At 37.0% G+C, this 27,772-nt stretch overlaps 1 protein-coding gene across 1 annotated transcript in view; it reads right to left on the bottom strand.

Moving 5' to 3' along the window:
• LOC311188922 (macrophage mannose receptor 1-like) overlaps positions 1–27,772 on the bottom strand; it is a 54,905-nt gene that overhangs the window by 921 nt on the left and 26,212 nt on the right. The window contains exons 10-28 of the mRNA XM_084260473.1: positions 27,646–27,761; positions 26,245–26,393; positions 24,460–24,659; positions 23,850–23,974; positions 21,807–21,894; positions 20,763–20,907; positions 19,174–19,215; positions 18,891–19,054; positions 17,720–17,787; positions 15,746–15,846; positions 15,128–15,270; positions 14,268–14,382; positions 12,271–12,440; positions 10,544–10,646; positions 9,446–9,675; positions 8,279–8,444; positions 7,253–7,405; positions 5,178–5,294; positions 3,063–3,230 (exon numbers count right to left, since the gene is read on the bottom strand). Coding sequence (XP_084116599.1) covers positions 3,063–3,230; positions 5,178–5,294; positions 7,253–7,405; positions 8,279–8,444; positions 9,446–9,675; positions 10,544–10,646; positions 12,271–12,440; positions 14,268–14,382; positions 15,128–15,270; positions 15,746–15,846; positions 17,720–17,787; positions 18,891–19,054; positions 19,174–19,215; positions 20,763–20,907; positions 21,807–21,894; positions 23,850–23,974; positions 24,460–24,659; positions 26,245–26,393; positions 27,646–27,761 — 2,563 coding nt within the window. The remainder of the gene's footprint in view (positions 1–3,062; positions 3,231–5,177; positions 5,295–7,252; positions 7,406–8,278; positions 8,445–9,445; positions 9,676–10,543; positions 10,647–12,270; positions 12,441–14,267; positions 14,383–15,127; positions 15,271–15,745; positions 15,847–17,719; positions 17,788–18,890; positions 19,055–19,173; positions 19,216–20,762; positions 20,908–21,806; positions 21,895–23,849; positions 23,975–24,459; positions 24,660–26,244; positions 26,394–27,645; positions 27,762–27,772) is intronic.

Below are 27,772 nucleotides of genomic sequence, written 5' to 3'. Positions count from 1 at the left end.
CACCTTGGTTTAGTCCATACAAAGCTATATATACCTATCAAAAGGCATAGCACAGTGAACTATCATACTATGGTCTCAAACATAGGTATCTATACCAGCGGAAAAGGAACATCAAAGTGCTCCATGGAGACAGATCCTGACAAGCAAATCTATACAGCATCTTCAGGACAGAGATGCTCAAACGTAATTATCAATATAATTACAAATTCTTGCAGTGCTTATTCTGGATAAATACAGCAAGTGTAATAAAGTTGGTTTGCCAGGAGACTTTAATGGCCTACCTACATGAATGAAATCACTCATGAACTCCAAAGTGTCTTAGTATATATCACATCATACTAAAGTGTTTGTAACTCATTTAAAATTTAATAAGTGGATCACAAAATCTGGCTTGCTGGGAAAATCAGGCCATCATTGAAGATAAAAATCAATATTTGGCCATGTGGACATAAAATCAATCTACAACTAAATCTTGAATTAATGCAACATGTTTCATCCTGAAAATGAGGAGCCCAGGAAATCAAGTTGTTTTATCAATCACCCTACTCACATTGGGTGATTTCATTAATAATCCAACAATTTTTACTTCCAAAGATTCGCCAGAACTCTGCTGGAGCATCTGTAAACCCAGCTAGTTTTACATTTAGAGACAATTACTCTATTTTTAGCTCTTCAGAGTAAACCAAAGCATGATTATTTAGATGCTCCCAAGAATTTGTATCATGAAAAGCATCTATTAATGCTGTTTACAATAAAAAAAGTATTTTGCTACTTGTCTGCACTACAGCAGCATGCAAATCTATGGAAAACAAGGAAACTTGGAGCTTCCTGTACTTGCACTGTTTTGAAGTGGTTTCTGGAGGCATTGAATGTTTCCTGCATTATGTATTGTGTCCAGCCATGGATTCCCAGAACAAGGGAGAGAGAAAAAGCTACTGGAGGGAACTCAGTAATTGGTCACTAACATGATGAAGGGACTGGACCATCTCGTACGTAAGGAGAGGCTGAAAGAGCTGGAACTGTTTAGCCTAGAAGAGGAAGTTCATGGGGGATCTTATCAGTGCACATGAGTGTCTGAAAGCATGGCATAAAGATGACAGATCCAGGTTCTTCTTAGTGGTGCCAGAGGCAATGGTCACACCATAAACCCCAGGAGGTTCCCTCTGAAAATCAGGAAACACATTTTTCACTGTGAGGGTGACTGAGCACTCACACAAGTTTCCCAAGGAGGTTGTGGAGTTTTCATCCTTGGAAATACTCAAAACCCATCTTGACATGGTCTTGGGCAAAACCCAACATCTCTGTTGGGTTTTAGTATGAGATGACTACATGCTAAACCTACCTACATATTAAGGAAGCAGTATATTTAGGGATATGGACCTGCTATCCCTCAAAAGTGAGACTTAGATACCATGAACATAATATACCTAGTGTCTATTTGCAGCACACTGACCTAGAACCTAGCTGAACTGATCTTTAAAGTATCTTTCTACTGACAAAGTTAGTTTATATATGGAATGGGCCCACTACAGAATTTCAAATTACTATGGTAAAAATTACTTCAATAAAGGGAACAGAAAATAGCATCTATTCTAGAGGAGGGCTTCAGTTGCAGTTCTGCATTTCCAGTCTCTAGAAAACAGCAACCATAACAAGCCATTGTAAGGACAACTCGGTATAATCATTCTTCTAACACCATTTATTAGCCTATAGCTATTTAACACATGTTTTTTTAAATTCTGCAAATAGAGCATTATCACAACTTTGCAGGACAGTGCTGAGCCAAGCTACATTTCTACAACACTGTAAGACTCAACTGTGTCCTGTTCCTGAGTGAGCAACTACATAGTCCTTATGCCAACAGTGGCATTTGGGTGACTCCATGGCTTTCCTGCTCAGGAGGCTAGACTGCCTGAAGCTAATCCTGAACTGTCTGCCATCTACTTCAGCTCAGTATTGAAACAGCTCAGTATTGAAACAGATGAATGCCAGTCCCAGAACAAGAGAGTTGAATGGCCAAAAAGGATGGCTCACCATTCATTTTAATGCTTGTTACCTAAATCTGTGACAATTTTGGATAGAGAATGAAAATCAAGTGCCTTTTTGTTTGTCAGTCACAATGTAAAAAGCCAGGTAAGTAAACTCTGAACGGACAGTAACATCTGATAGTTCTGCAGTATTTCCTGGAGAAGATACAGTCATCGTTACAACCATCTGAATAAGTAAGAAAAATTTTGCACGTGAGCAAATTTATAGAAAGGGTAGCAGAATTTCTCTCATTTCCACTCTTGCAGAGGAAGTGGGCATATTTCAGCTACTACATGCATTTCACTCTTCTCAGTAAGTATTAGTAAGAGATTTTGATATTGCAATACAGGCTGGAAGATTGCAATACATGCCAGAGGAAATGATTATGATGACTTTTTGGAACACATATACAGTAGATGTCCTTACTGTCAAATCTGCACATTCAATTATTTCAGGACACTTCTAGCTTAGCACATTCAGACTATGCTACGTGCCTTGCTTTATTCCATCTTCTCAAAAACAGAGAACACAGAGACACGAGGTTCAAAACTGTTCATTAATTCATAAGTACTCAGTTCACAGAAATATTACTTCATGTTTAAGCAATGCCTGCACATGAGACTGCTAGAGGGAAATAAGCAAAGAGTATTCCCCGGGCTGAGCAGAGGGGATAACCTAGGGAATGTATGTGCAAATAGATGAGACAAATTTGTGTGTATGAAGCACGGTACTAATTTTGAGATTACTCAACAATTATCAATACAGAACAGGGAAATTTGCTAAGTGTATCCACTAGGTACAGCATAGATAGGAACAGAGTGAGTCTTTTTAATTCTGAAGGAACTGGAGCACTGGTCTTCTATTTTCTGTCAAGAGTTATTCTTTCCTTTTGTTGGCATGAAACATGTATCCCTTGGCATTTCTAAAACCTCAAAACACCCAGCTAAAATGCACTGTGTGATGGCCATCTACTAATACTAGCACACAAGAGGCATACTCCACACATAAAACAGATTCATAAATGTAGCACTTACTTTTTGGCTTTTTACAAACATAGCCTTTGTAGGAAGAGCAATAGATATTATTCCAGTACCCAGAGTTTGCATACATTTCCACGCAGTGCTCATTTTGTTGAGGGGAAGGTTCTCCTACATTCCAGTTGACAAAATTCACTGCAGTGTTGTCTAACCACAGCCATTCTCCTAATTGAAAAAACATCGAATATGGAAAAACAAGACAGTATTCATTTCCATCTTGACACCTGCTACGCATTTATTGCCTACCTGTCGTATCTAATTGTGGCCACTCTTGGAGACAGGACACTAGACTATTTAGATTTTTGGTCTGACACATCACATTGCCCTTAAGTTTTTATGCAAATGATACAACATCAATTTTTGGAAAACGGCAGCCCAATCTGGTTTATGATGTTGCAAAGGCAGGAAAGTTTAATAAATTATGTCCCACAATTTATTGGAATGGTGAAGTGTCAATTATATATTCACCTTATAGAAATTACTGATGTGAACAGATATTTTATCTTCAACAGAATGCCCTTTATTTCAGTAATTTGTAGGGAGGTTTTGTACTACCCTTTTCAAAGGGCCCACTGAAGTCCTTCTAAGTCCAATTTTCTTCTGTTTGTTTTTCAGTTTCTGCTTTTTCCCAGCGACTTTACAGGCACAATTCTTTTTACTTCAAAAATCTTGTGATCATTGTTGTTCAACTATGCTGGGACTTTCTGTCTCTTCCTTCCTGTTCCTTTTTTTCTCTCTTTCTTTTAATAGTGTTATTTATTTAGAATAAATGTGCCCCTTGTGACTCAAGTTGCACTCAAGCAAATTCTTCATCTCAGCATTAAAACTATGTTTTGTTTTCTTGTAGGTTTCTTTATATTTTGCCTATATATGTATATATGTGTGTGTGTATATATGAAAATATATAAATACCTTCCCCCCTTTGTGTCAGGGCATGGCATGTGGATACAATCATTTTTACAAAGACACAAAATTTAGTCATGCAGTTATGCTGAAATCACTTTAATCACTATCTAGGAATACAATGACATGCACTTGCTGAAGTACCTCTTCTGTTTATGATCACTGTAAGAACTGTATTGTTCTGCACCTGCTATAGAACCACTTTAGAAAACACTTCACGTGACAACCATGAGAAAACCAGCTTTCGTTAGTGTGTTACGCTTAAAAATCAATACTCTGTTTAAATTCCTTCCTCTTCTACTGAAAACTTTCCAGTTTCCTGATTAAGATCCAAGTAATGTAATTGAATATGTGTCACCTTCCAACCTGTCTTGTCATCAAAGTGGTTGAGCATACAGTTGCAAAAAAAACCCCACACCTTCAAAAGTCACGAAAACCACACCCCAACTCACCCAAACCATTCTGCTGTCCTGCCTCTGACATTGTTATACTGAAGATTTTAGTCTGAACAGCATAAGACTTAAGTAACTTTTGAGTCTATCATAAAGACAGAAATACCTATTTAACTGAATACTAACTGTATTAAAGATAAAACAACAATCAGCAAATTTAAGATTTCATTAAAGCATCATGTTTCCTCTTCTGTCTTACCTTATCTTCCTCACAGTGAGGGAGAAAACAGAAAAACTTGTGATACACAATTTCAAAGAGAAAAACAATTCCAGCTTCATAGTGAAGCTGTTGTGATGGCCAACTGTAACTAAAGATGGGTGACTGGTCATTCCCATACAGTGATCCTGAAGGCTAGAGGTAACATTAGCTGCACTATTCTCTAGCTCAAAAATTGGAGTATCTTAACTGCAAGCACATCAACTCAGGGCCTCTCCACAACTGAGAAGAGTGATTCAACTTCATCTCAATTCCAGCATGGTCCTGTCCATACACTGCTATTCGCACCTTTGTGAGCTACTATGATGTGAATCACTTTTCTTGCTTTAAGGTGCTATTTCTGTGCTTGGTCTTTCTCCTAAATGTTACTAGTTATTCCTTGATTAAAATTGCACAGCTTCCTCTATTATAATATACTACCTTTCCTAATTTCACTTTTTACATATTACAGAAGTATAGTGTCACATTTTCAACATGCAAATCAAACAGCTTGTGACAATTATTCACCTAACAAAAAGTTGTCAAAATTAAAGAAATTACCATCCACATTTCTGTACATTCCTGTCCAAAAAGTTGATGTTTTCCCTTCGAGTGGTTCAATGGTGTATGCCAAAAAGTTGGCTTCAACTGAGTCTTCAACTGATACCAGAGAGGCACCTGGAAGACCCAAAGAAAACAAAGAAATCTCTTAGAGACATAAGTTTACAGTGGAAAGCATTCTCATTGTACTGTCAAATGACAGTCTTGTTTTTGTACTGATTACCTGTTGCAAATTCCAAAAAAATTTTGAAGTTCACAACCGATACCAACTTTGGGTAATATTGCATGAAAGACTTGAGCACTGCTGCTGATGTATTTCTTATCATTTCCATGACAACACAGTAGCGTTTTGTTTGTTTAATCATCCATTGGGAAACAGCAACATAACTGAAAACTCCAGGCAAAATACAACTGGCCAATATGGTATGGAGACTAAATTTCTACTGATCTGTTACTATCAAAAAAACAACAAAAACAAAAAAAAAAAACCCCAACAAAAAACCCCACTCTAAATAAAATTTTTAGGTAATAAGTATGTTTAACTTCAATCTGTACACCATATAACTTTGCATATTAATTATCAAATGTTTTCTGAGCCTTTGTACAACTCGTATGACCAGACTTTGCTGATATTCTGATGAACAGTCTTCGGTGTAACTCACTAACCAGGTCAGTTCTCATTAGTGTGGGAACAGTTCTTATCTTCAGTCCTCATTAGTGTGGGGCAGGAATCCAGTAAATAGGTATGGGGCAACAGCTGTGTTTGACACTTGACTGCTTTGATTTGGCTGTTGAATTTTTTGAAGGTATTTTTTTCTCAGCTAAGGAAGGTACAGTTACAAAGAATGAAAATATAAAAGTAATTTGAATCACTACGGAGATACTGATAATTCTACTATAGTTCAGAATTCTACTATGGGTAAGATATAATTGGAAAGTTACCAACAGCAAACAAAACTCAGAGTGTGAGCAGGGACAGCAGATTGTAAGACAACATGGAATGTTCCTTTTTTTTCAATGTAGTCTTTATGTTTTTGTAATTGTTCCTCTTTTGCTGAGTGGTATCAGATGTTTGGTTACTGTTAGGTTGTGTGATAAAAAGCTTCACTGCACATCCAGAAGGCCTTAAACCAAAGGAGGGTAGATTTTGATTAATTAGATATTAGGAAAAATTATCTTCTCTATGAGGGTGGTGAGGCACTGGCAGAATGATCTCTCCCTCTCCTTATCTCAACTCCTGAGCCTCTCAGTATATATTTTCTCCCCTGTCCCTCTGAAAAAGGGAGAGGTAGAGCAGCTTTGGTGGGCATCTGGCCTTCAGCCAGGGTCAAACCACCACATGGGGTCTAGGTTTCTATATTTGACATGTATTTCACTGGTAGGTTTATTATCAGTGGAGACCTAATTGACCCGGTCAGTGGAGTTTAGGGTGCAATTCATGTGAACAAATGTCAATATATACTTCTAGTGAAGATGAAGCTGTATTCAAGTCTACTGACAGCATGAACAAGAGCTCTGCATGCTCCCATGTGAGATAAGGCACCTACGTTGCATTGCCACCAACGGCATAAACACCAGTGCTATAGACATGAAGTTTGGCATAATGAATCTTACACCACTTTCCCAGAGAAAAAAGTTGCAAGAATGAAGTGACACAACAACCCTACGTAACTAATAAATTATCCAGCCTAGAGAGCTGTAACTTTTATGTCAGTGGCATAAAACTGCAGTAATGCAATAATGAAAGAACCAATTAAATCAGGAATGGAAAATATATAAAACGTCATTAAAAGAAGATTAATGACTACTGTGTCTTAGCAAAGTCAGAGTTTCCACTTTTGTGATCCCTACAGGCCACACAGTTTCTCTAATGCCTGGTCCTACACACAAGGAAGGCAGTATGTGCCACTGGCAGATAGCTATTTTCCATCTCCTCCCAAATTAAAGCAGTAATTGGATGCAACTGTCTTGACCAACACTTGGACTATCCCTGAAATCACAAAAATGCATAGCACATGGTCAGCTTTCCACAGAGGGAAAAAACAAATCAGAAACCTGTACATTTTGATACTTACCTAGTCGAAGACATTCTAAAGATGCTTGGGCCCAGTTTCTTGTAGCTGATGATTCAACATAGTAGCAATGACCTCGGAAAGGGATCCAAGATTTGTGTCCTTCTGATTCAGGGCACTTTCCTGGAAGCTGAGGGGGCTCAGTAGGAGCTTGAACTGTTTAAAAATAAATAAAAAAGAAAGAAAGCACAAAATTTAACAAAACAGCTTCTTATACACAGATTATTACAACCAAACGTTGCTAATTTCACTGAGGTCTTTAAAAAAATGTTATCTTGATCATCTACACTGCTTACTACAACATAACAATGGGAAAAAATCCTAAATCTATGAACAAAAAGTACTGCAACTGTAAACTCAAGAAATCTAATTTAGCAAAGAATCCAACCATACTTTTGTCTTTTAACATATTCTTAAATTCAGCTCAACTCTTTACTCACAAACATATTTTCACACCTGACTTCTTTGCTGAATTAAGGACCCTATGAACTTGGGAACACAGGTTGCTACCTAATATCATGGAACGTGGAAAGCATTATCTGATAATTGCAACAGGAGTTTCAGGTCAAAAACATAAAAGGAGGTGTCCTGAAGTTTATTATTCATTATAAAAGGAAAACCTGGAAAGCTTTTATAAGTAAACATTCCTTGAAACACCTTATGACTTGATTGTTCAGCTCTTCCCCCTTCACCACCATACCTCTACCTAACACTCATTAGCTTTTGATTTTTGAGTGTTTGGTCTTGCGTGCTTACTCACCCTCAGAGCATATAGCACAGTAACATGAATCTAAGCTTTGCAAAATATAGCTAACACCATTGGTGTAAAAGGATGGCTATCCACACTTACTTCAGCTGTTTCTTAGTATGTGTTTGCCTTAATTTTGAAGCAGCCCCATTCAAGCCAAGTAAATTTTAATTATTTCATCAATTAAAAACCAGCATCTAAGTATGTCAGCAGACCACCCAGCACAATGTACTCTAAAGAGATACTCATTGTAATTGCAGTGATTAGATTCGAGTTCTTACCATCAGGTTTTTTGCAAACAGAGAAGTAACTTTCATTGCAGGATCCTGTCTTCCAGGCTCCAGTAACATCTAGATAGACACAGCCTATTTTCTGCTTTGGCTCCCCTTCAGCCCATTTGGTATACTTCATTCTCCAGTTGTCAATCCATTCATAACGCCCATTGGTCTAAGGACAAAACAAATCAACAGGAATGATTAAACTTTAAGCATTAACTGATCTGTCATCAGTCAAATGTCTATCTATGCAGCACCTTGTGTTAGCAGGCTGGGCTTTTTAGAAATCAATAACAGATATAAACACAAAACTTTTAAATATACATTGTGACAACCAGATATTCGTTGAGAAATACAGCAGCGCAACAAACGCTTTTCAGCAGAAGGAAATGCAGGGTAAATGACAATGAATTAATTTTGAACCTAGCAAAACTGTTAATTTGGGAGTAATAAAAATTTCCTTTAAAATAATTTGGCAGAGTGAGAGCCTGATGAGTAATTTTTGTACAAGCTGTTTCCTCCCAAATTTCAAGAAATGAAATATATACTTTATTTTAACATAAAGTATATTTAAAAACATCATCATTTTCCACCAAAGCTGGTGAACTCAGTGAATCATCCTGTTTGCCAAGTTGGAGGAATCTTTTGTTTTTTAGGAAATGGTGTGTTACATTCAATCATTTGTACTTCTTTTATGTAAGCCAAATGGAGTGAATGCAGGACAAGTGTCTGTGCTAAGAAGAAAGGATGGTGTATTTTAACATTTGGAAGGTATCAAAAATATCAGAGAAATGTAAGAGGAGAGGAGAGAAAACCAAAAATAAACTAAGTAAACTAATTAATCATTTGACTACCTATCCTCAAAAATATTGAAAGAGCCATAGCAACAGCTCCTTATTCTATTTCTAAGAATTAGGTATTTATATTTTGAATAAATACTTTCCACTGTAAACTTCTGTAGTATTATAGAAAAAGTGTGAAGAGCATGTGTAAAATATATAATTTAATTAGAATAATGGAAGAAGATGGATTCCTACCTGTAAATCTGACCGCACATAAAGTATTTAGGACCAAGTTATAAACTAATATGTTAATGTAAAGAGAGATAATATGATTTTTCAGTTCCTGATGTGCACACAAGAGAAGCAGCATCATGTTCTTTGATGTTCTTACCACATTACTGTTAAGACCAATCCACATAGGCACCCCATACTTTAATATCTTTAGCCACAGGAACGAATGACTGTAGGGGTCCAAGATGCTGGAAAGGTCAAATTGATCACGTTTGCAGTTTTTTCGGGCATCCTCCCATTTCATTTTGGTATGGATGAACAAATAGCTACTGTTACCATAGCGGATAATGCTGGATGGGGATGAACTTGTAGAAGGCAGAAACTCAGCATCTGTAAAATGAAGGATAAAAGACTCATAAACTTGTTTAAAAGGGGATTATGATTTCACTGTCATTGCAAATAGAATTAAACAAAAAGCTTTTTCTTCTTGATTTCATATTCCCTGACTTTTGATCAGCATGGGTTAGATGCACTATTCTTTATGCCAGCATCAGTAGTAAAAAGTCAATTACAAAGCTGTGAAAGGAAAAAAGCTGCTTAAAGCAACCTCTGACAAGAGGCAAATACGAGTATTCTGTATAATCCTCCAGAATAATATTACTGAAATGAGTTAGGATTACTTTGGGTCACAATTTCTTCTATAAAATATGTTTTAATTAAAAGTGATTCTTTGTAGAGACTGTGCTGTTTTCCAAGGATTTTTTTTTTCCAGAGAAAAGGAAAAATCCACAACAGACCAGTCCTTAAAAATGAATCAGATATTTAAATCCAAATTTTCACTGCTTTTTAATTTCCTTTTTAGAAGTAAATTAGCTCCAGTTTGGTGTGGGTGATTTACATTCACACTCCAGACAGTTCATGCTACATGTACAGGTCAATATTTTCCAGAACATGTTTTGAATACCAGCATGTTCAGAAAATGGCAGACAAAATCATGGAACAAACATTATGTCAAGGGTCATACTAATCCCAGAGATGCAGGTACAAACTTCAGCTCAGGAAGGTAGTAGCAGGGCAGTTACTGGGAAGTCAGCTGAAAGTAGTGACTCTAACTGGACCTCTGACACACATAACCTTTGTGTTCCTGCCTGAAAAATGCAGGATGCATATTGGAAGTGAAATGTTGAAATACACACACCCAAGCAATTCCCTGAAAACCCGTAAGACTGGATTGGATTTTAACTAAAAAGACAAATACCTGCATTGATTTGGCATATATATCCTCTGTTGTTGTCACAACTCTCATCAGCCCACTTCCCTGCTTCCTTAACAGGACTGTTTCTCATGACAACACAATCAGCCTCGAGGGAAAAAGAGAAGAAACCAGTTACAAATAACTAGAAGAAGCAAATACAAAACTTTTGTCCCCCTTTTTACATCTTCAGACACAAATAATGCTGTAGTTTTATTCTCATATCTTTCTAATGTTTAATAGCCCATGTTTTATGATGTGGAGGTTCTGTTCCTCTTGCACTTCACAAATTTCTTAATGTTGCTGTCTCTTGTGTGCATAAGCAGACTGTACCTCGTATCTCCAGGCATACAGCACAAATAACAGGAAAACCACAGACAATTTAAAGACAATTGAAATCACCTATTGTATTAAAAACTAGTTAACTTTGCCCCAGAAATTGTTGCAAGATGTAATACCACACACAGCATAACTGTTCCTGCCCAAAGCAGCCACTGATCTGTCAATTCTACCCTCACAGTGACATTTTAACTTCTCTGATGTGGACACCGTAGCTGGAACCTGTGTTAGCACATATTAAACAGAGCGATGAATGGAAGAGGGTGCATGTGCACAAGTAGTTTTGTACAATGAAGCATCCGTATTTATTTTATTCTATTTACTTATTTGGTTTTGCTGTCCAGCGGATGCACAGAGAAGCACTTCATTTGTGAGCGAAATGCACCAAGATTTAATGCGTTCCCACTGAAGTTGCATAGTATTTTGTATTAGATAGGGTTAATTATTTTTTGCTAAGGTCAAGTAAACTTAAAAATAAATCTGAAATTTACGCAATAGTGACTTTTTTAGTTTTCACAGACTTCATAGAAATCATACTACTTTTTATTAAAAGATGAAAATATCTATTTTCTCCCTGAAGTAAGATTTGAAATGTTCTTTCCCTTTGGAACTTTGAATTTTCTCAAATTTTCTCCCTCTGTGCTACTTTCTAAAATAGGAAAAAGGACATTATACATAGAAGTAAGATTTCTACATTAAAAATACCATTCAAGACAAACAGTATTATAATGTGCTAGTATTATAATGTGTTTTAGTTCCGTAGCACAGAACTATGTAAACACAGAAGATCAGAGTTCCCTATCAGACCAGTTTGTATGACAGAGGAATAGGGGAAGTGCTTTTCTGCTGTTTTCTTTGTAAAAACTGAATGGCTGTCTTTTTATAGAAGCATCTCATTTCCGCAAATGTGACTAACAGAATTTGCTGGTACTTGTAAGATGTGTCTGTTCGAGGGAAATGTTTTTAAGTGCCCCTCGCAAGCTGCATGCCAGCAGAGAAACCTGCTAAGTTCAGGCTCTAACGCAATCAGAGGACTGAGAGGATGTGCCCATTCAATGTGCTTTTGGAGCAAATGTCACAAGACAGGGATCCCACTGGCCCCTTTACCAGAGCCTGTCAGGGAATATGGCATGAACACAGAAGCAGTGTAGCCTTCACAGACAGAGAACTGAAATCTGAATACAGTTTTCATGTGAACACTTCACAGATCCTGTCACCAGCTAATACAACAACAGCCCAAGGGCTCAATATCATTCACTCTATTTGGATTTATGTTTCACATGTATAAAAGTATGAAAGTAATGTCAAGCAATAACATGTCTCAAACTCCCCTAAAATGCATAAATGTATTCTAAAAATCAAATTTCAGTGAAGAATTTGTGATTGTTATTTACCTGGCCATCATATGAGTATAAATCCATATGTCCTGATGGGAAACCTTTGGCCCAGTTTGTAAAGTAAACTCCTGTTCCATCTGTCCAGAGGAACCTCAGTTCATGATTTATATCATTTAATCCAATCCATGTATCAGTAACAAAATCTTTCATATGGAAGGTGAGGAAAGCTAGAGTAAAAGAAGGGAGCAAGAAAAGGAGAAATGAAGGCAAAACTGAAATGTCTAGCTTCACTGAGATTGGCAAAATTCAGTATTTTTTTTCTAAAATACAGAACACTTCATTGGTGACAACACAAGTAAGATGAAAAGGAGGTGGTCTATCATCATCATCATATACCATATGTATAACTGTAGCTTCAAGCGAAATACTTCAGCTGAGTATTTAACCTGGTACTGGGATGAATCCCAAAAGCATGACAGAAATGGTTTTTATAATGTTTTTGAATCCTAGTCCCACAGTTCACTTACAGAAATATACAGCCATGCAAGGCACACATATATTTTTAATTTCACCAGAGTGGTTACCCCCTCAACGACATCAGAGAGGTGCTGCTACAGAACTGTGAGAGCATTTCCTCTCACCTAGAACACCGGGCTATAGCTCACACCGTCTTAGCAGGGAGCAGAATGCACAAGAGATATGCTTCAAAATGAGTCTCAGTAGAACTAATCATCACAAGCAAATCCATTACCACAATTTGCACAATCCAGGAAGATGCTTGTGTGTCTTCGCTAACATGGCTAGCTCACAAATAGAGTAGGCTTGGTCAGCTGGCATTCATCAACCCAGTACAACAAACGTTGATAAAATGAGCATATGGCTTTTGCCAACTGCTACAATCATTGTTATGAGTTCACTCTTCTCTACAAACAACAGATTAATTTCTGTCTGTTCTATCAACCATTTACCTTCCTTTAGTCTTTTAAAATGACTGCAGCTTACACTTCCAGGAATTAAACTTGTATATCTCCTTGTCAAATGTGAGCATGGCTGTCCTGTCTGATACTGTAACAGGAACTCAAGCCATTATGCTTACATTGCCAGCAATACCAACAGTTTGTGCTAACGGCTTCATGGCTTGTTTGTCTTTTCCCTACAAGTCAAGCCCTTGCATTGCATGAAACAGCTGAAATCTGTACCACAGAAATTACGTTGGATGAGAATTTGACAGTGTTTGAGAAGTGAAAGGATGATTCTTCATCTCTTCACATGTGGAAAACGTAAGTAGCACTAGGTTCACGTCAACTGTCTAAATGTAAACTCTTTAATTGCTCAGACTACAACACAAACTAGTTTTACAGTGGTTCATTTTTCAGTATGCTCTTTTGAGTTCACAAGCAGTACGTGTTGTGCAACATCTGTCTCTCATCGCTGTTATAAAACAGTATTTCTAAAAAGAGGGTGTTATTAACATGTAGCAAAATCTTCCCCAATTTATAAATTGAGTGCATGCCATGTTTGTTCAAGCATGAGGCAATTTCCCTTTGCTCATGTCCCCCAGTCAGGGATGCACCTCTTAGGTTCATTAAAATTATGTCCTCTAGTGATAAGAATGGTACATTGATGCAGTGAGTTTTGGGTAGGTGTGTGAGCAGTCAACCCTCTGCCCCAAGCTGCTCAGAGGCAGCAAGTTGTGATCCTAAAGGTGTTCTGCTTGAGTTAATAGGAAAGCCATGCAGGGAGTTAATGCCACCTAGTGAAACTGCATAATTTGGAATGGAACTTGCTGTGGCCAGCTGGCATCACATGTAAGCAGGAAAAGCACTACTCTGGCTGCCAGGACAAAATACATGTGTATACATATCAAAGCCAACATCAAAATTCAGTGGATTCAGGTGAAGATTTCACAGTAAATTTGCAAAAATTATGTTTTGGAACAAAAATCAGATGTGCAGTTATTATTCAAATCCTGTCCATATTTACACAAATACAACAGCCATACTGTAAAGATTAAATGTCATCTCATCTAGTTGCTACAAAACTATACACAGTACCTTGCACTTGTTCATTAGGGATAGTGGCCAGGTTTCCTCCTAAATTCATGCAAGCTGTTCGTGCAGCATGCCAAGTGACACGTTCATCTTCTGCAGATCCAAATATTTTGTAACACTAAAATATGAACAAATTCTCTATATATTATCTTTACTCCAATATCCCTCACAGGTTGAAAACCACTGCTTTAAGCAAAGCAGGATGGAGAAAAGGTAGTAAATAATGCACTTATCTGTAAAAAAAACACATCCACCTTAAAATGAGCTTTTTGTGCTGGTTCTCTTTCTATATAAAATTGAAGGTCTCAAGAAACTGTTTTGTTCAACAAGACACATACTAGATTTGATCTGAAATCCCTAGAATATTAGCAAAAAACTGAATTTTTATAGACAGTCAGCCAACAGTGCTAAGTTATTCATGACTGATTCTAGTCTGTCTGTATATTTATTTGACTCCAAAAAGTGTACCACATTAGTCAAGTTAAGGAAGACAACATGTATTCAGTACTGAAACAGCATTGTGGTTTGGTTAAAAACCATCAAGATCAAAGCTTCAATACTACAGGAACTCTTTCTAAACTCTTTAAGAAATGCATATCAAAAGGTTAGAAAAGATGACTAGAGAATGACTTTGTCAACTGTAACTGAATATGCTCATCTGCCACTTCATTAGAAGCATCAAAAAACACCCTTCCTGAAAAACAGTGGATGGGCAAACAAAGAATAGCATGCAGGCATCAAGCATCTCTCTGCAAAAAAAGAATAATATTTTGCTTTGGTAAGAGACAATACTGTTAAATAATACCCTTGTTTTCTATTTAATGCTTTGCCAAACATCCAACATGCTGTATTTGTTAGGGTACCTTATTATGAAACGAAAGCCAGGTTGGATGACATCCTTTTGGAGTTGAAAATGTTGTTGGAGGAACAGTTGAATTAATGGAGCTGTTGTGCCTTTCACATATGTAGGGATTTGGATAACCACAGTTTATATCATTCCAAAATCCTGAATGTAAGAAAAATGGGAAAATATGGAATGCCATAGCCAGAGCTGGTTAAACGAAAATAATTTTCACACATTTTTACACAAAAGGCTCCTAGTTGAGAGATGAGATAAGATCCATGTCTCTTGGTTTATTATCATTCTATGCAGGCATCTACATAGAAATGTCACTTCATACACACTGCAATTACAGAATGTTAAAAGCAGTGTAGTACCAGGTACTAGAAATATCAATTTTTATAGTGGCACATTAGGCCAATTTTAATAAAACATATAAGAGTTGTACAGTAATCACAACCACAGACCTCCATCAGAGCTTCCCCATGCTAGATTTAAGGTAAACACAAGAGCACAAAACCTTTAAGTCAGGAGTAGAATACTGTGGTCTACTTCTGGAAGGGGTGCCTCTCAGAAAAAGAAAAAGTTGTGACACAAACACACAAATAACTAAATTCAGGAATAAACATATGAAACTCACCTAAATTCTTATACATAACTACGCAGTTTTCATCATTATTTGCAAAGTTAGGTTCATGTGGTGCCCATGCCAAATAACTCACTGGAGTACCATCCATCCAGCTTAAAAAAACAATCCAACAAAACACTTCTTTAACATACAAATATAATTGCTTCCATGTCAAAAAAGTAATTTTGCAATATGTTTAATAGAGATAGTCATACCCTAGGGTGTACAAAGTTTTTTGACCAATTTGCCTCTTTGCTAATTGCACAAAACTTAGACCTTGCACAGAGATAGGGTTGAAGTTTTGTTGACACTTTTGCAACTGATAGGCCAATAATCAAAATAATCATTCAAGGCAACACACAAGGAAGACACCCTTTCAGCATGAGAGATCCCAGATGCTCACCATTTCCCCCAAGTCATACATTCCCTGTGCATATTACAAAGATAAGAGATTTTATTTGTAACACTAGTAAATTGCTTGATCTTTCCCCCATGCAAAGCAAAAGGGCATGACAAACTACCTACAAGGAAAATTCTCTGACAGCGTGCCTTAGCATTAGATAAAATACAAACATCAAAAAAGTTGCATATCCATGTAGAATAAACAATAAAGATCAAAATCATAAACAGGAACCAAACACTTATTAGGAGACATATTCCTGTTGGACTGTAAGTGTGTCCAAGCACAAACGATACTTCACTTGAAAGCATATTCATCTTAGGGTCTCTAAAAACAATGAAAGGGCAGACACCTCAGATCTTGCCCACCTAACATCCTAATTATCCTCTGGAGGGTCCTCATTGTCACTGTGGACTGTAAGGAAAACCAAGAACTACTAGGTATCTATGCAGGTATTTCAAGACCTAGATTGGACTGAATCCATGCCTAGATTAACTTCACATATCAAAATTAACATGGTGCTGCATACTCACATGCAGAAAACTGGCTTATCCTCACAGTGCACCTGAAGATATATAATGGCAATAGCTATCTTTGTTCTACAAACAGAAAATAGGTGGCATTTTTCCCTTTAATACAATATGTTCCACTCAGTTAAAGAGTGAGAAAAAGAATGGGGTTTTTTACCTACCAAAAATCTCATGTATTTTGAGTTGGGGTATATATTTATATTTTCAATAGCAATCATGGAATAAAGGAAACTAGAATTCCTGAACAAACATCCAAAATACATTTTTTGCAGTGTATTTTTTCTGTTATATTTGGTTGAATTCTACTTAGGAAACATGCAGCATTTCTCCTGGATAATCTGGAGCTAAATTAACATGAAATTAAACCACTGGAGAGTAAAACCATGTTTAAATTAAGACACATTTTTTGAAAATCCATGCTCTATTGACTTAACCTGTTTGGTCCCACAGAATACAAAATCTTGAATTAAATAGTAACTCGGAACTTTCCAAATTTAACAGGTCTGATGCATAGTTATAAAAAGAAGTGCTTTTATAGAGTTAAAGGATAAATCAAGTTTTAGGGTGTATGGATCTAGTCTAGTTTCTAGTAGTGTCAAGGAGAAAGTCCATTTACTTGAAAAAAAACTGCTCTTCTATGAAGACAAAATGTCAACAGTATCATCAGGAAATATTTTTTTAATCCTTACAGTAGCTATATATCACTGGAACATGAATAAGGCAACAAATGAAGGCAAAATTCAAACCATTTTTTCTAATATATTCAAATATAGAATAACTATTACTATATAGGGTGACAAGTCTTAACAGGAATGGGATTAAAGGAAAGATGGATTTAATATAATGGCACATTGTGGTATATTTACTACAGAAAACATTTTTATAACTTTAATAATCAAAAAACAGTAAGCATGAAAATCGCAAGGGAATTCAGAGGAAAAACATTCTCATTTGCTCTGACCAGATACAATTTTATTCAAACACTTCATTAACTTTTCTCTGCCCAGTAAATTATTTTAAAGCATGATGCAAGCTTAACAGTTTTAGTTAGCCTACCTTGCCCGTTGGTCAACACTCAGTTGTAAGCCAATGAAATATGAATCCTCTTTGCCATTTTTCAAGATCTAGAATATAAAAATTAAAGTCGCATAAATGTCCTTTTTTATCATAGAAATCTATTACAATGGTGATATATGTCTGACAGAGGATATGAATGGCTATATTCTGTAGCTACAAAACTGAACTTCAAGCAGTTCACAGCTGACAGTACCCAGTCAAACTTCAGCATTGGCCAAAAGGTGCAGTCACTATGTGAATACTTCTCACAGTCTTACTTAAGTCACTGAAATTAGCACCTCTTGCACAGTCTCTGCAATGGACATCATCTAACACATTTCTTGCAAGGGACAAGCCTCCTTACAACTTGAATTGATATAAGCCCTTATATCATCTTGCTGCTACTCTTCAGACAGATCAGAAGTTTGATGTGGTTCAAACCCGATTTTGAAGCACATTCCTGTTTAAAAGAAGTTGGCCTCAAGACAGTACAAACAGGCAATCAATCCCAGCCACCTAGGAAAGATCATTCAAAAGCTCCTTCTCACGGCATAATCCATGCCTAAAGTTGTTCTTCCAGATTAAGCATATTCTCCCCACAAGTAGAAGAAGACAAAGGGGCAAATTTGAGGACAAAAAAGAGGCTGCTCAGTAGACTACATCCCAAATACACTGAGAAAATCAAAAGCCAATGATCTGAGACCATATCTAGTTTGTTCCATGACTTAAAATATCATGAGTTTATTTGTTGATAAGACTACTTACAGTTAATTCAGCTGCCTTACAGAATCACAGATCACAGATGTACTATTTCTTGCCAAAATGAAGCCACAGATCAATCAAAAGTAAGCATTGAGATTTACCTTAACCCATTACTAGGTGCAGATAGATATAATGTGGTGTTACTGCCACAATGAATAGGAAAAGCAGATAACAATGTTTAATGCTTACTGTGCTTATTTCTATACAAAATACCAAACCAAATTTGTCCTCATCTCAGCTGTGAAACAAGCAAAACCCCTTGAGTTTATTCTTCATATTAAAATGGCTTACTGCTACTGCAATTTCATTATTGCAAAATTTGCAGGGACAACACCAGGGTGAAAAGGATTTTTGCCCATGCTCACTTGTTTTGGATGATTTATTCCATAGTATTAATGATTTTTCTTACATATCGCCAGAGGAACTTTCTTTCACTTTCACTCTCAATGACAGCAAGGTCTCCAAAGTTCCTGTTGCAGAACTCCCGACCTTTTTCCATAGGAACAGTTTCTGTGCTGAAATAATATTGCTTGTCTCCATTTATAATCCACCCATCCTCAGTAGTCTGGTATTCTGTGAGATAAATGGTAAACTAACGATATTATTCCTGAGATACAAGACACTCTCATTAGTAAAATTTTTAAAATATTTTTAGACATACACACACACAAACAGTAATAGCAATAACTTACTGGGTGCAGGAGATTCTGTTGGCTCAGGCTTTACACTTGCACCTGTAAGGAAAAACAAATTATTATGATTCTACACTCTCTGCTGTAAGAGAAAATATTTACTATGATTGATAGGCATCTTTTTCTATTTACATTGAACTTTACAGTTAGCAATGGATTTAACAACAGAAATCAGAAGGAACTAAATAGCCTAAATCTCCTATTTTTAATCTACTGTTCAATTCTAAACAAATATTCTTGTTCCCCAAGGGTCTAAATATAAGTTATTCCTAATGTGCAAAGTATTATATACCTTGAAATTTACCTGTATTAAGTAATTTTTTTGTATTCACTGGATGCATAAAAACATGTCCAAAAGCTTTAACTCTATTAAGACAGTGCTGTATCTCCCTCTCCCTCCTTTCCCTTGGTCACGTAAATATGAATCCTGGCTTAAACCAGGGGCAGTAGTAATGCAGGCTGGGTTATCTTCTTCTACCGTGCTTTAGCTACCACAGAGTGAGGGGTTTTTCCATCTTTTTCTGAAGAGAAACTTTTATCTGGATTTTAAAAATTTCCCTGGAAATTCAGTGGAAAAGATCCCAAGAAATTAACTGGTTCTTTCCAAAAAGATTTCAGGTTAAGGAATTCCCCTGTTTGTTTATGATATGGCATCATAGAGATTGCATCCTAGATGGCATCATTAGCATCTCAGAAAAACAGATTCTAATGCAGGAAATCTCTGTATTTATCAGTTAAATAACTTATTTTGTGGTAAAATGTAATCTCACAGATACTGATATACAATAAATAATTCTCTGCCTAAGAAATTCTTCTACTAATATAAAGCAGAGCTAGAACTTTATTATCAATAAGCTAATGCAGCATCTTTATTTTGCTCCCCTCCCTCTCAATATACAAATGTGGTAAAATATTTAAATGAGCACTTCTAAAATACTCAAACTTAGGTGGATGCACTGCCTGTGGAACTCAAGATTTGCTTAAATTATACATTTTGTCTTGATGTCTTCAGAAAATAAAAAGCATCAAAACTCAGAACTCAGTAGAATTTAGTGAGAAAATATATGTGGATATAAAACCCAATCAAAACAAAATAAAGTATCTTGAAACCAGGCTCCAACTTGCAACTACAGTTTTGATTATTTGACAGAACAGTACATGGGCCAAGTAAAGGAGGGAGTTTTAACACATGCAAATTTGAATACGTGAAATGATTTGCAAATTATTTTCTAATAATTTGAAACTCAACTCAGAAAAAAAAAACCCAAATTTGTTGAAGAAGGCATGAACTTCTCTAAATGAAAAGTCAAAATAAATGTAATATACAAAGTAATGTATCCCATTTTTTGAGCATCATATTTTCCCTTCTGGAGCCATAGAGAAAGATTGGTGAGACGTCCCAGAAGGCTACTGAAGGCTCTGTATCTTAGACTTCATCGAAGACATGGCAATTCTTGTACTGCTTTGGTTCCCTGTGGAATGTGAATTATCATTCTCATAAACAGGTTTGGAATTATTTTTTTTCTTAATGTTAAGGAAAAAATAAAATTAAAATCTTTTCTCACTACGCTAATATGCAGGAGTGATACCTTTTCTTATCTGGCAAATCCATCCATATAGATAATCACAGTGCCTATCATTCCAAAGCATGCTGGAATCACCACTGATCTCTGCACAAAGTTCAATTCCTTGGTAATTATTGGGTTCTCCGAAGCCCCAGTTTTCATACCTCACCTATGACAGAAAAGGTTTTGTGAGGATTCTGTTACATGGAAAGAAAATAATGGAGAAAGGAAAGAGTCATCAATATGTTCCTAGTGTCAGTTTAAAAACTTAGGTAAGAGGAAACAAGAATCACTCCATGCAAATGCTGACATTTCAACCTTTTTTTTTTCAGATTGCCTCTGGACTGCAGCTTAGGTACCAGTTGTTTTCAGTCAGAGTTGACATTTTTTATAGGACCTAAATTCTATAAAATTCATCTAGTAACAATGATGGGACATGTTACATGTTGATATTAAATTAAGCAAATATCCCATAATAGTGAAATAGTAGGACAATATTGAGACACAACAAAAATGTTGGGATTTTTCTCAGAAAAATATTACTGAGATTTTAATTTTTCTGAATAAATTGTAAGTTCCATTTTTCTCTATGGTAAACTTCCACCAAAATATTTTGACCAACCTGGCATGAAGTACACCCACATGTCCAAAAGCTTTTGTTTCAACAGTTTCATATCTTACTCTAAAGTGCAATCAAGTCACACTGGCAAAAAACAACAGTCCTCAGCTCCATAGAGTCCAGGCCATTCCAGATAAAGATGTATTTAGCAAAGATAAATACTAAAGATGGATTATTTCACTCAAAAAATCCTCGCATGTATCAGAACACGCTTTTAGTTTAAAGGAATTTAATTTTCTTGTCAATTCAATGCCCATTTATCAAAAACCAGGGTTTTTTAGCCACAAAAATCAATCCATGAAATTGCTATTAAAAAACTCTCCTAAAATGAGCATGACACAGTAAAGGGTTATGATTAAGCATAAAATTACACAGAAACACATACACCACACACATTTGTGAAGCATAGGGAATGCAAAATAACAGCTGTAGAAAATTAAATCACTCACTGGAGATCCATCGCTCCAGACAAAGCCATCATCAGGATTCAAGTAATACAAGCCCATCCAGAAATGCTGATGGTAATAACCATTGTTCCTTAAATTATAAAATCAAATTTAAAAAATAAGTTTCATTTATAAGAATTTTAAACATAAAAGCAAAACTAATAAAATCATTACTATTTTGCTATTCCTTCCCTCTCAAGGACTGGCTGACAGAGAGGGGAGGAATAGTATAATTCCCATGGTTAAGGAGGAAAGGATTAGTGACCTACTTGGCCAGTTAGACACTAACAAGTCAATGGGGCCAGATGGGATTCACCTGAGGGTGCTGATGGAACTGACAGATGTGCTAGCCAAACCCCTTTCCATCATCTATCAGAAATCCTGGCAGACTGGGGAAGTTCCACTTGACTGGAGGCTGGCAGATGTGACCCCCATATATAAGAACGGCTGGAAGGAGGATCCAGGGAACTACAGGCCTGTCAGCCTGACCTCAGTCCTGGGGAAGATCATGGAGAGGGTCATCTTGGGAGCTATCATGCAGCACATGCGTGATGGCCAGGGGATCAGGCCTAGTCAACATGGGTTTACAAAAGGTAGATCCTGTCAAACTAACCTGATCACCTTCAATGACAAGGTGACCCGCTTAATGGACAAGGGGAAGGCTGTGGATGTGGTCTACCTGGACTTCAGTAAAGCCTTTGACATGGTTTCTCACAGCATTCTGACTGAGAAACTGGCTGCCACTGGCCTTGACAGGTGGACCCTCAACTGGGTTAAAAACTGGCTGGATGGATGGGCCCAAAGGGTGGTGGTGAATGGAACCAAATCCAGCTGGAGGCCGGTCACAAGTGGCGTCCCCCAGGGCTCAGTCCTGGGTCTGGTCTTGTACAACATCTTTATCAATGACCTCGATGAAGGGATTGAATGCTCCCTCAGTAAGTTTGCAGATGACAGTAAACTAGGAGGAAGTGTTGATCTGCTTGAGGGTAGGGAGGATCTTGATCTGAACAGACTGGACTGATGGGCTGAGACCAACGGGATGAAGTTTAACATGGCCAAGTGTAGAGTGCTGCACATGGGACATAACAACCCCATGCAGCGCTACAGGCTTGGGGAGACTGGCTGGAGAGCTGTCAGGAAGAGAAGGACCTGGGGGTGTTGGTTGACTGCAGGCTGAATATGAGCCAGCAGTGTGCCCGGGCAGCCAAGAAGGCCAATGGCATTTTGGATTGTATCAAAAACAGTGTGGCCAGTAGGTCTAGGGAGGTAATTGTGCCCCTGTACTCGGCATTGGTGAGGCCACACCTCCAGTACTGTGTGCAGTTTGGGCTCCCCACCATAAAAAGGACATTGAGGTCCTCGAGCAAGTGCAGAGAAGGGCAACCAGGCTGGTGAAGGAGAGCAAATCATATGAGGAATGGCTGAGGGAGCTGGGGCTGTTTAGCCTGGAGAAGAGGAGGCTGTGGGGAGACCTTATCACCACCTACAATTACCTGAAGGGAGGTTGTAGAGAGGTGGGCGGTGGTCTCTTCAGCCAGGTGATAGAAGATAGAACAAGGGGAAATGGCACGAAGCTGTGCCAGGGCAGGTTTAGATTAGATATTAGAAAATTTTTTTTTACTGAAGGAGTTGTCAGGGCCTGGAACAGGCTGCCCAGGGCGGTGGTTGAGTCACCTTCCCTGGATGTGTTCAAAAAAAGGGTTGATGAGGTACTTAGGGCTATGGTTTAGCATAGGATGGGAATGGTTGGACTTGATCTTCAAACCTTGTGTGATTCTGTGATTGATTCTGTGATTACAATATTTTTAATAATCTGTCATTCACAACAATTAATAAGCTTCTCTAAAACTACTTCTTAAATCTATTAGAAATAATAGCAACCAGGTTGGAAATTAATTAAAAGGTAATCACTGCTAGCTGTCACTATTATACATTAACTCAGATTGAAATACTGACCAAGGTTGTCTAGATCAATGCAACTCCTGAAAATAAGAAAGATCGAAATGCTAATTAAAGTGACTGGATGACCACACTACAGATACTCACGCAATAGAACGCCATATCACATACTGTTCTTCTTTACCATTAATAGAGGCCAGATCTCCTCCTACAGCTCGACAAAACTCTTGAGATTCAAGCCATGTTTTCTTCTGTTCTCCTCTTGAAAAAGGCTAAAGAAAGCATTTTGCAATCAGACAAAATATACCATATAGATCGCAAGATTTGGAAACATCAGCAATTCATTTACAATTAACTTGTTCTCCGGGGATTACAGAAACTTTGAATATAGGATTTATGAGTGTTCAGCTCGGTGAAACACAGCCTTAGTGCAAGTGTTTTTGAGCCAAGTTAGCAAGCTGAATTCCTGACGGGAGTATCTGCTGCAAGAAAAGAACCAGAAGAAAGGCATTTTTAATCTTAAAAGAATGAGAAATTCAGTCTTAAAAGAATGGGAATTTAGGATCAGAAAATCAGACCTGAAGAACAGACTTTAACAGAAGAAACAAACCCATAAAGATTTCAATAGAAAGGAACAAGATCTCTACACATAATCTGTAATTAAGCTTATGAAACAGTTTGAACATACGTACACCAATTTTTCTTGCTTGTATGTAGAGCAAAAAGAAAATACTTAATGCAGAAATAAGCAACATACTTTAAAACAGAAGCTGATCCGGCTGTTTGAGTCCCAACCTTCTGGACATCGGGGAACAGGGGTTGTTGTAGGAACAGGTGGAAGTGTCACTCCCTCTGCCCACACTTTGCATAGAAACTTTGCCTTTTCTTCACATTTTATTACATCCCATAATCCACCTGCAATTCCAGTCCTCATGGCAACACAGCCTGGTTTTCTTCCTGGTTGTAAACAGAAATTCACAAAAAGCAACAGTCACAGGGTCATGAGAATTTAGAAAACTTTGTATTCTATCCTGATGGAAATTAAGTTTTTTACAGAATCAAAAATGTTTTTGATATTAGAGTGAGTCCAAAAGAGGGCCATGAAAAACATCAGAGGGATGGGGTAATGCTAGGAAGAAGACAGGCTGATATAGCTGAGGTTGTTCAGCCTGTGGAAGAGAAGGGTCCGTGAAGATCTCTTGTGGCCATTCAATATATAACAGGGGCTTATAAGGAAGATGGAAAAAGACTTTTTACCAGGGCCTGTAGTGACAGAACAAGGGGCAACAGTTTTAAAATGAAAGAGAGTGGGTTTAGATTGGACATAAGAAAGACTGGGGGTATTTTTTTTATGATGAGGGTGGTGAAATACTAGAACAAGTTGGCCAGAGTAGTTGTGGTTGCCCCATTACTGCAAGTGTTCAAGTTCTGGTAGGGTGGGACTTTGAACCACCTTATCTAGAGCTTATTTAGTCCCCTCCATGACCGAGGACACATGCATGACTAGATGATCTTTAAATGTCCCTTCCAACTCAAGCCATTCTGTCATTACAAGATTCTGTGATACTAATTCATGAAGAAGAAAAAAAGAATAAAGCACTATGGTTCATCCATATCTGAGATACTGAATCATACGTCACAGCAAATCACTTCCAGTGGCTGACTAGCAACATTGTAACCTGCAATCCAAGAAATTCTCCCCTAAAACATAAGATACAGTTTGAGCTAGTTTCTCAAATTTGTCTATTTTGACAAAGATTTTCAAAAATGAACTTGTGATATATGAGCCTAGTAATGGCTTCAGAGTCTACAAAGCCTTACCACTCCACCTGAAACATTCAAATCAGCATTTAGGAACTGAAAAGAAAGAGAATCAGAGAATGTCCTGAGAAGCAAATGTAACATTCCAGAACCCTGAAGGCTGACAACCATTCTTTTCCTGATGTGATCACGTCCAAGACGAAATGACCTCCCATACCCATATTTTTATTAGAACAGAAAAAAAAGCAATGTTTTCATCAACAAAACTGTAAATAAATAAATTCCAATTAATCTAGAAAAAAAAGCATCTAAAAAAAATATTGAATATAAATGTTCCCTTGGGTATCTTGTTCTTTCCTACAATCCATTTTCTCTAAGAGCAGAGATGCTAGATGCTTTAAGTATGCTGTCATCTCACACACCTCAGAACATATAGTAAGCAAGCGCAATATGAGAGGTAATGCTTGCAAGAAGGACACAGAATCCTAGAGAGATTGCTCTTCCAGAGTGGTACAGACACAAACCCTCACAGAACAGACATAAATCAGAATCTTGATCTCAATTTAAGGTTTCTTTCCAAGAGCATGTAAAAAATCATTTCAGCACTAAGCAGGAAGTTAGCAATAGCACATCATGCTTGAGCAAACAGCCAGATATATTTGAGATAAATTATTCATTATACCATCAAGGAAGAGTTAAAGAATGAAGTAAATAAATATTCAAGCAGTGAGCAATGTATTATGGGCACCAGACTCATTATTTGGTATAGAGCTATACCTACCAGGCATTTCAGAATTCCAGTGTGTAAATAAGACAGATTCACCATTAGTCCACTTAAATGTTCCCTTTTCTTCTACATCCGACAGTCCAATCCAGAAGTATCTTTCTGATCTCAGCCCAACTAAGCTGGTCAGATAGGCTTGCTCGTATCTATTCAAGAGAACACAATCATTAAATTAATACCCTTAGATTTATTTTCAAAACTTGTCAAATGCTTGTAATTTTCTCAGAATTATCACTGCACCTCCTTGAAACCATAGCTTGGGTGGAGTTACTCAGTCAAAGCACATACCAAAACATTACATAATAGATATTTTGTAAGCTTGAATACCAGAGTATTCTGCCTTCTCTTTGGATGTCCAGAAAGAGACATAATCACAGGCTGACATGAAAACTGTGGCAAACACGAAACCTGACGTGACTTATATGCCATGTATTTTTGAGAGTTTTTAGTACCTTTGTATTTTAATGACTTCTTGTTTCAACCAAATAAAAAAATGGAAAAGCCATTTCAGCATTATTGAATACAGTTAAATAGAGGCTAGACTAGTATGATACTAAATTATCAATGACTGCAAAGTAGATGGAATGATCATGCAGATCATTTCTTTGGGAAGTAAACGTAGGTAGAAGTAAAACCTGTCATAGTTCATTATAGTGTTTAAATAAACAGCTCTGAAGAAATCATAGCAATTAAATAAAGTTTCCTCTTTTATTATAAGATGTAGTCATGAAGACCATGTTCATGAGAAACTATTTTTATGATAGCCACAGTGCTACATATCTATTTAAATTATAATGAAATAAATAAGAGAATTTATAATGTATTGAGTCAACTGCAAGCAAAATAACCTTTGTTTCTTAACTCTGATTTTACCAGTATTCCATATTCAATAACATGCACCAGTTGTTCAGAAATTTGCACACACTGAACAATGGCTAAATGGTGATTGATTTTCAGGTACCAAACACTTTTATCAACGTTTGGTTTCTAATTTGATTTTTTTTTTAAAGTATCTCAATTCTGAGAAGTCCAAATAGGTGAAAATTATATCGTTGCTCATTTGAATTCTTTTGAAAGGAATTCAGAGCTATACCTTTTCAGTTAATAATAATTCTGCATCCCTCCATCAAGGAAAAGTCATACTCAGGCCACTACAATTAACAAAACAGAAAAGATAAGTCTAATTTTTCCTTGACATAACCATCTATATCAATATTGCTCTCACAGCCATTTTTACTGTAAACTGAATACAAAGCAAAAACTGAGACATTCTGTATCTACAGATAGCTGTCTTCTCAAGCAAGATTTTTGTCCAGATCAGTCTTTATTTTGATATTCAGAAGACACAAGATGTTAAAGCCTCATGTGATCCCCTCATACAAGTAAACTGTTACATACCTGTCTTCTATAGTTGCTAAAAAGGCCTGATGCCTTCCACAGGTTTGATTTGCTTGAGGAAATGATACAAATGTATTTCCAATGAAGTAACAATAAAAACCATGTCTTTTCCAACCCTGTCAAAATA

This window comes from Gallinula chloropus (assembly GCF_964237585.1).
Source record: "Gallinula chloropus genome assembly, chromosome: 2".
Classification (NCBI taxonomy): Eukaryota; Metazoa; Chordata; class Aves; order Gruiformes; family Rallidae; genus Gallinula; species Gallinula chloropus.
This window is presented reverse-complemented; position numbering and strand designations above follow the sequence as displayed.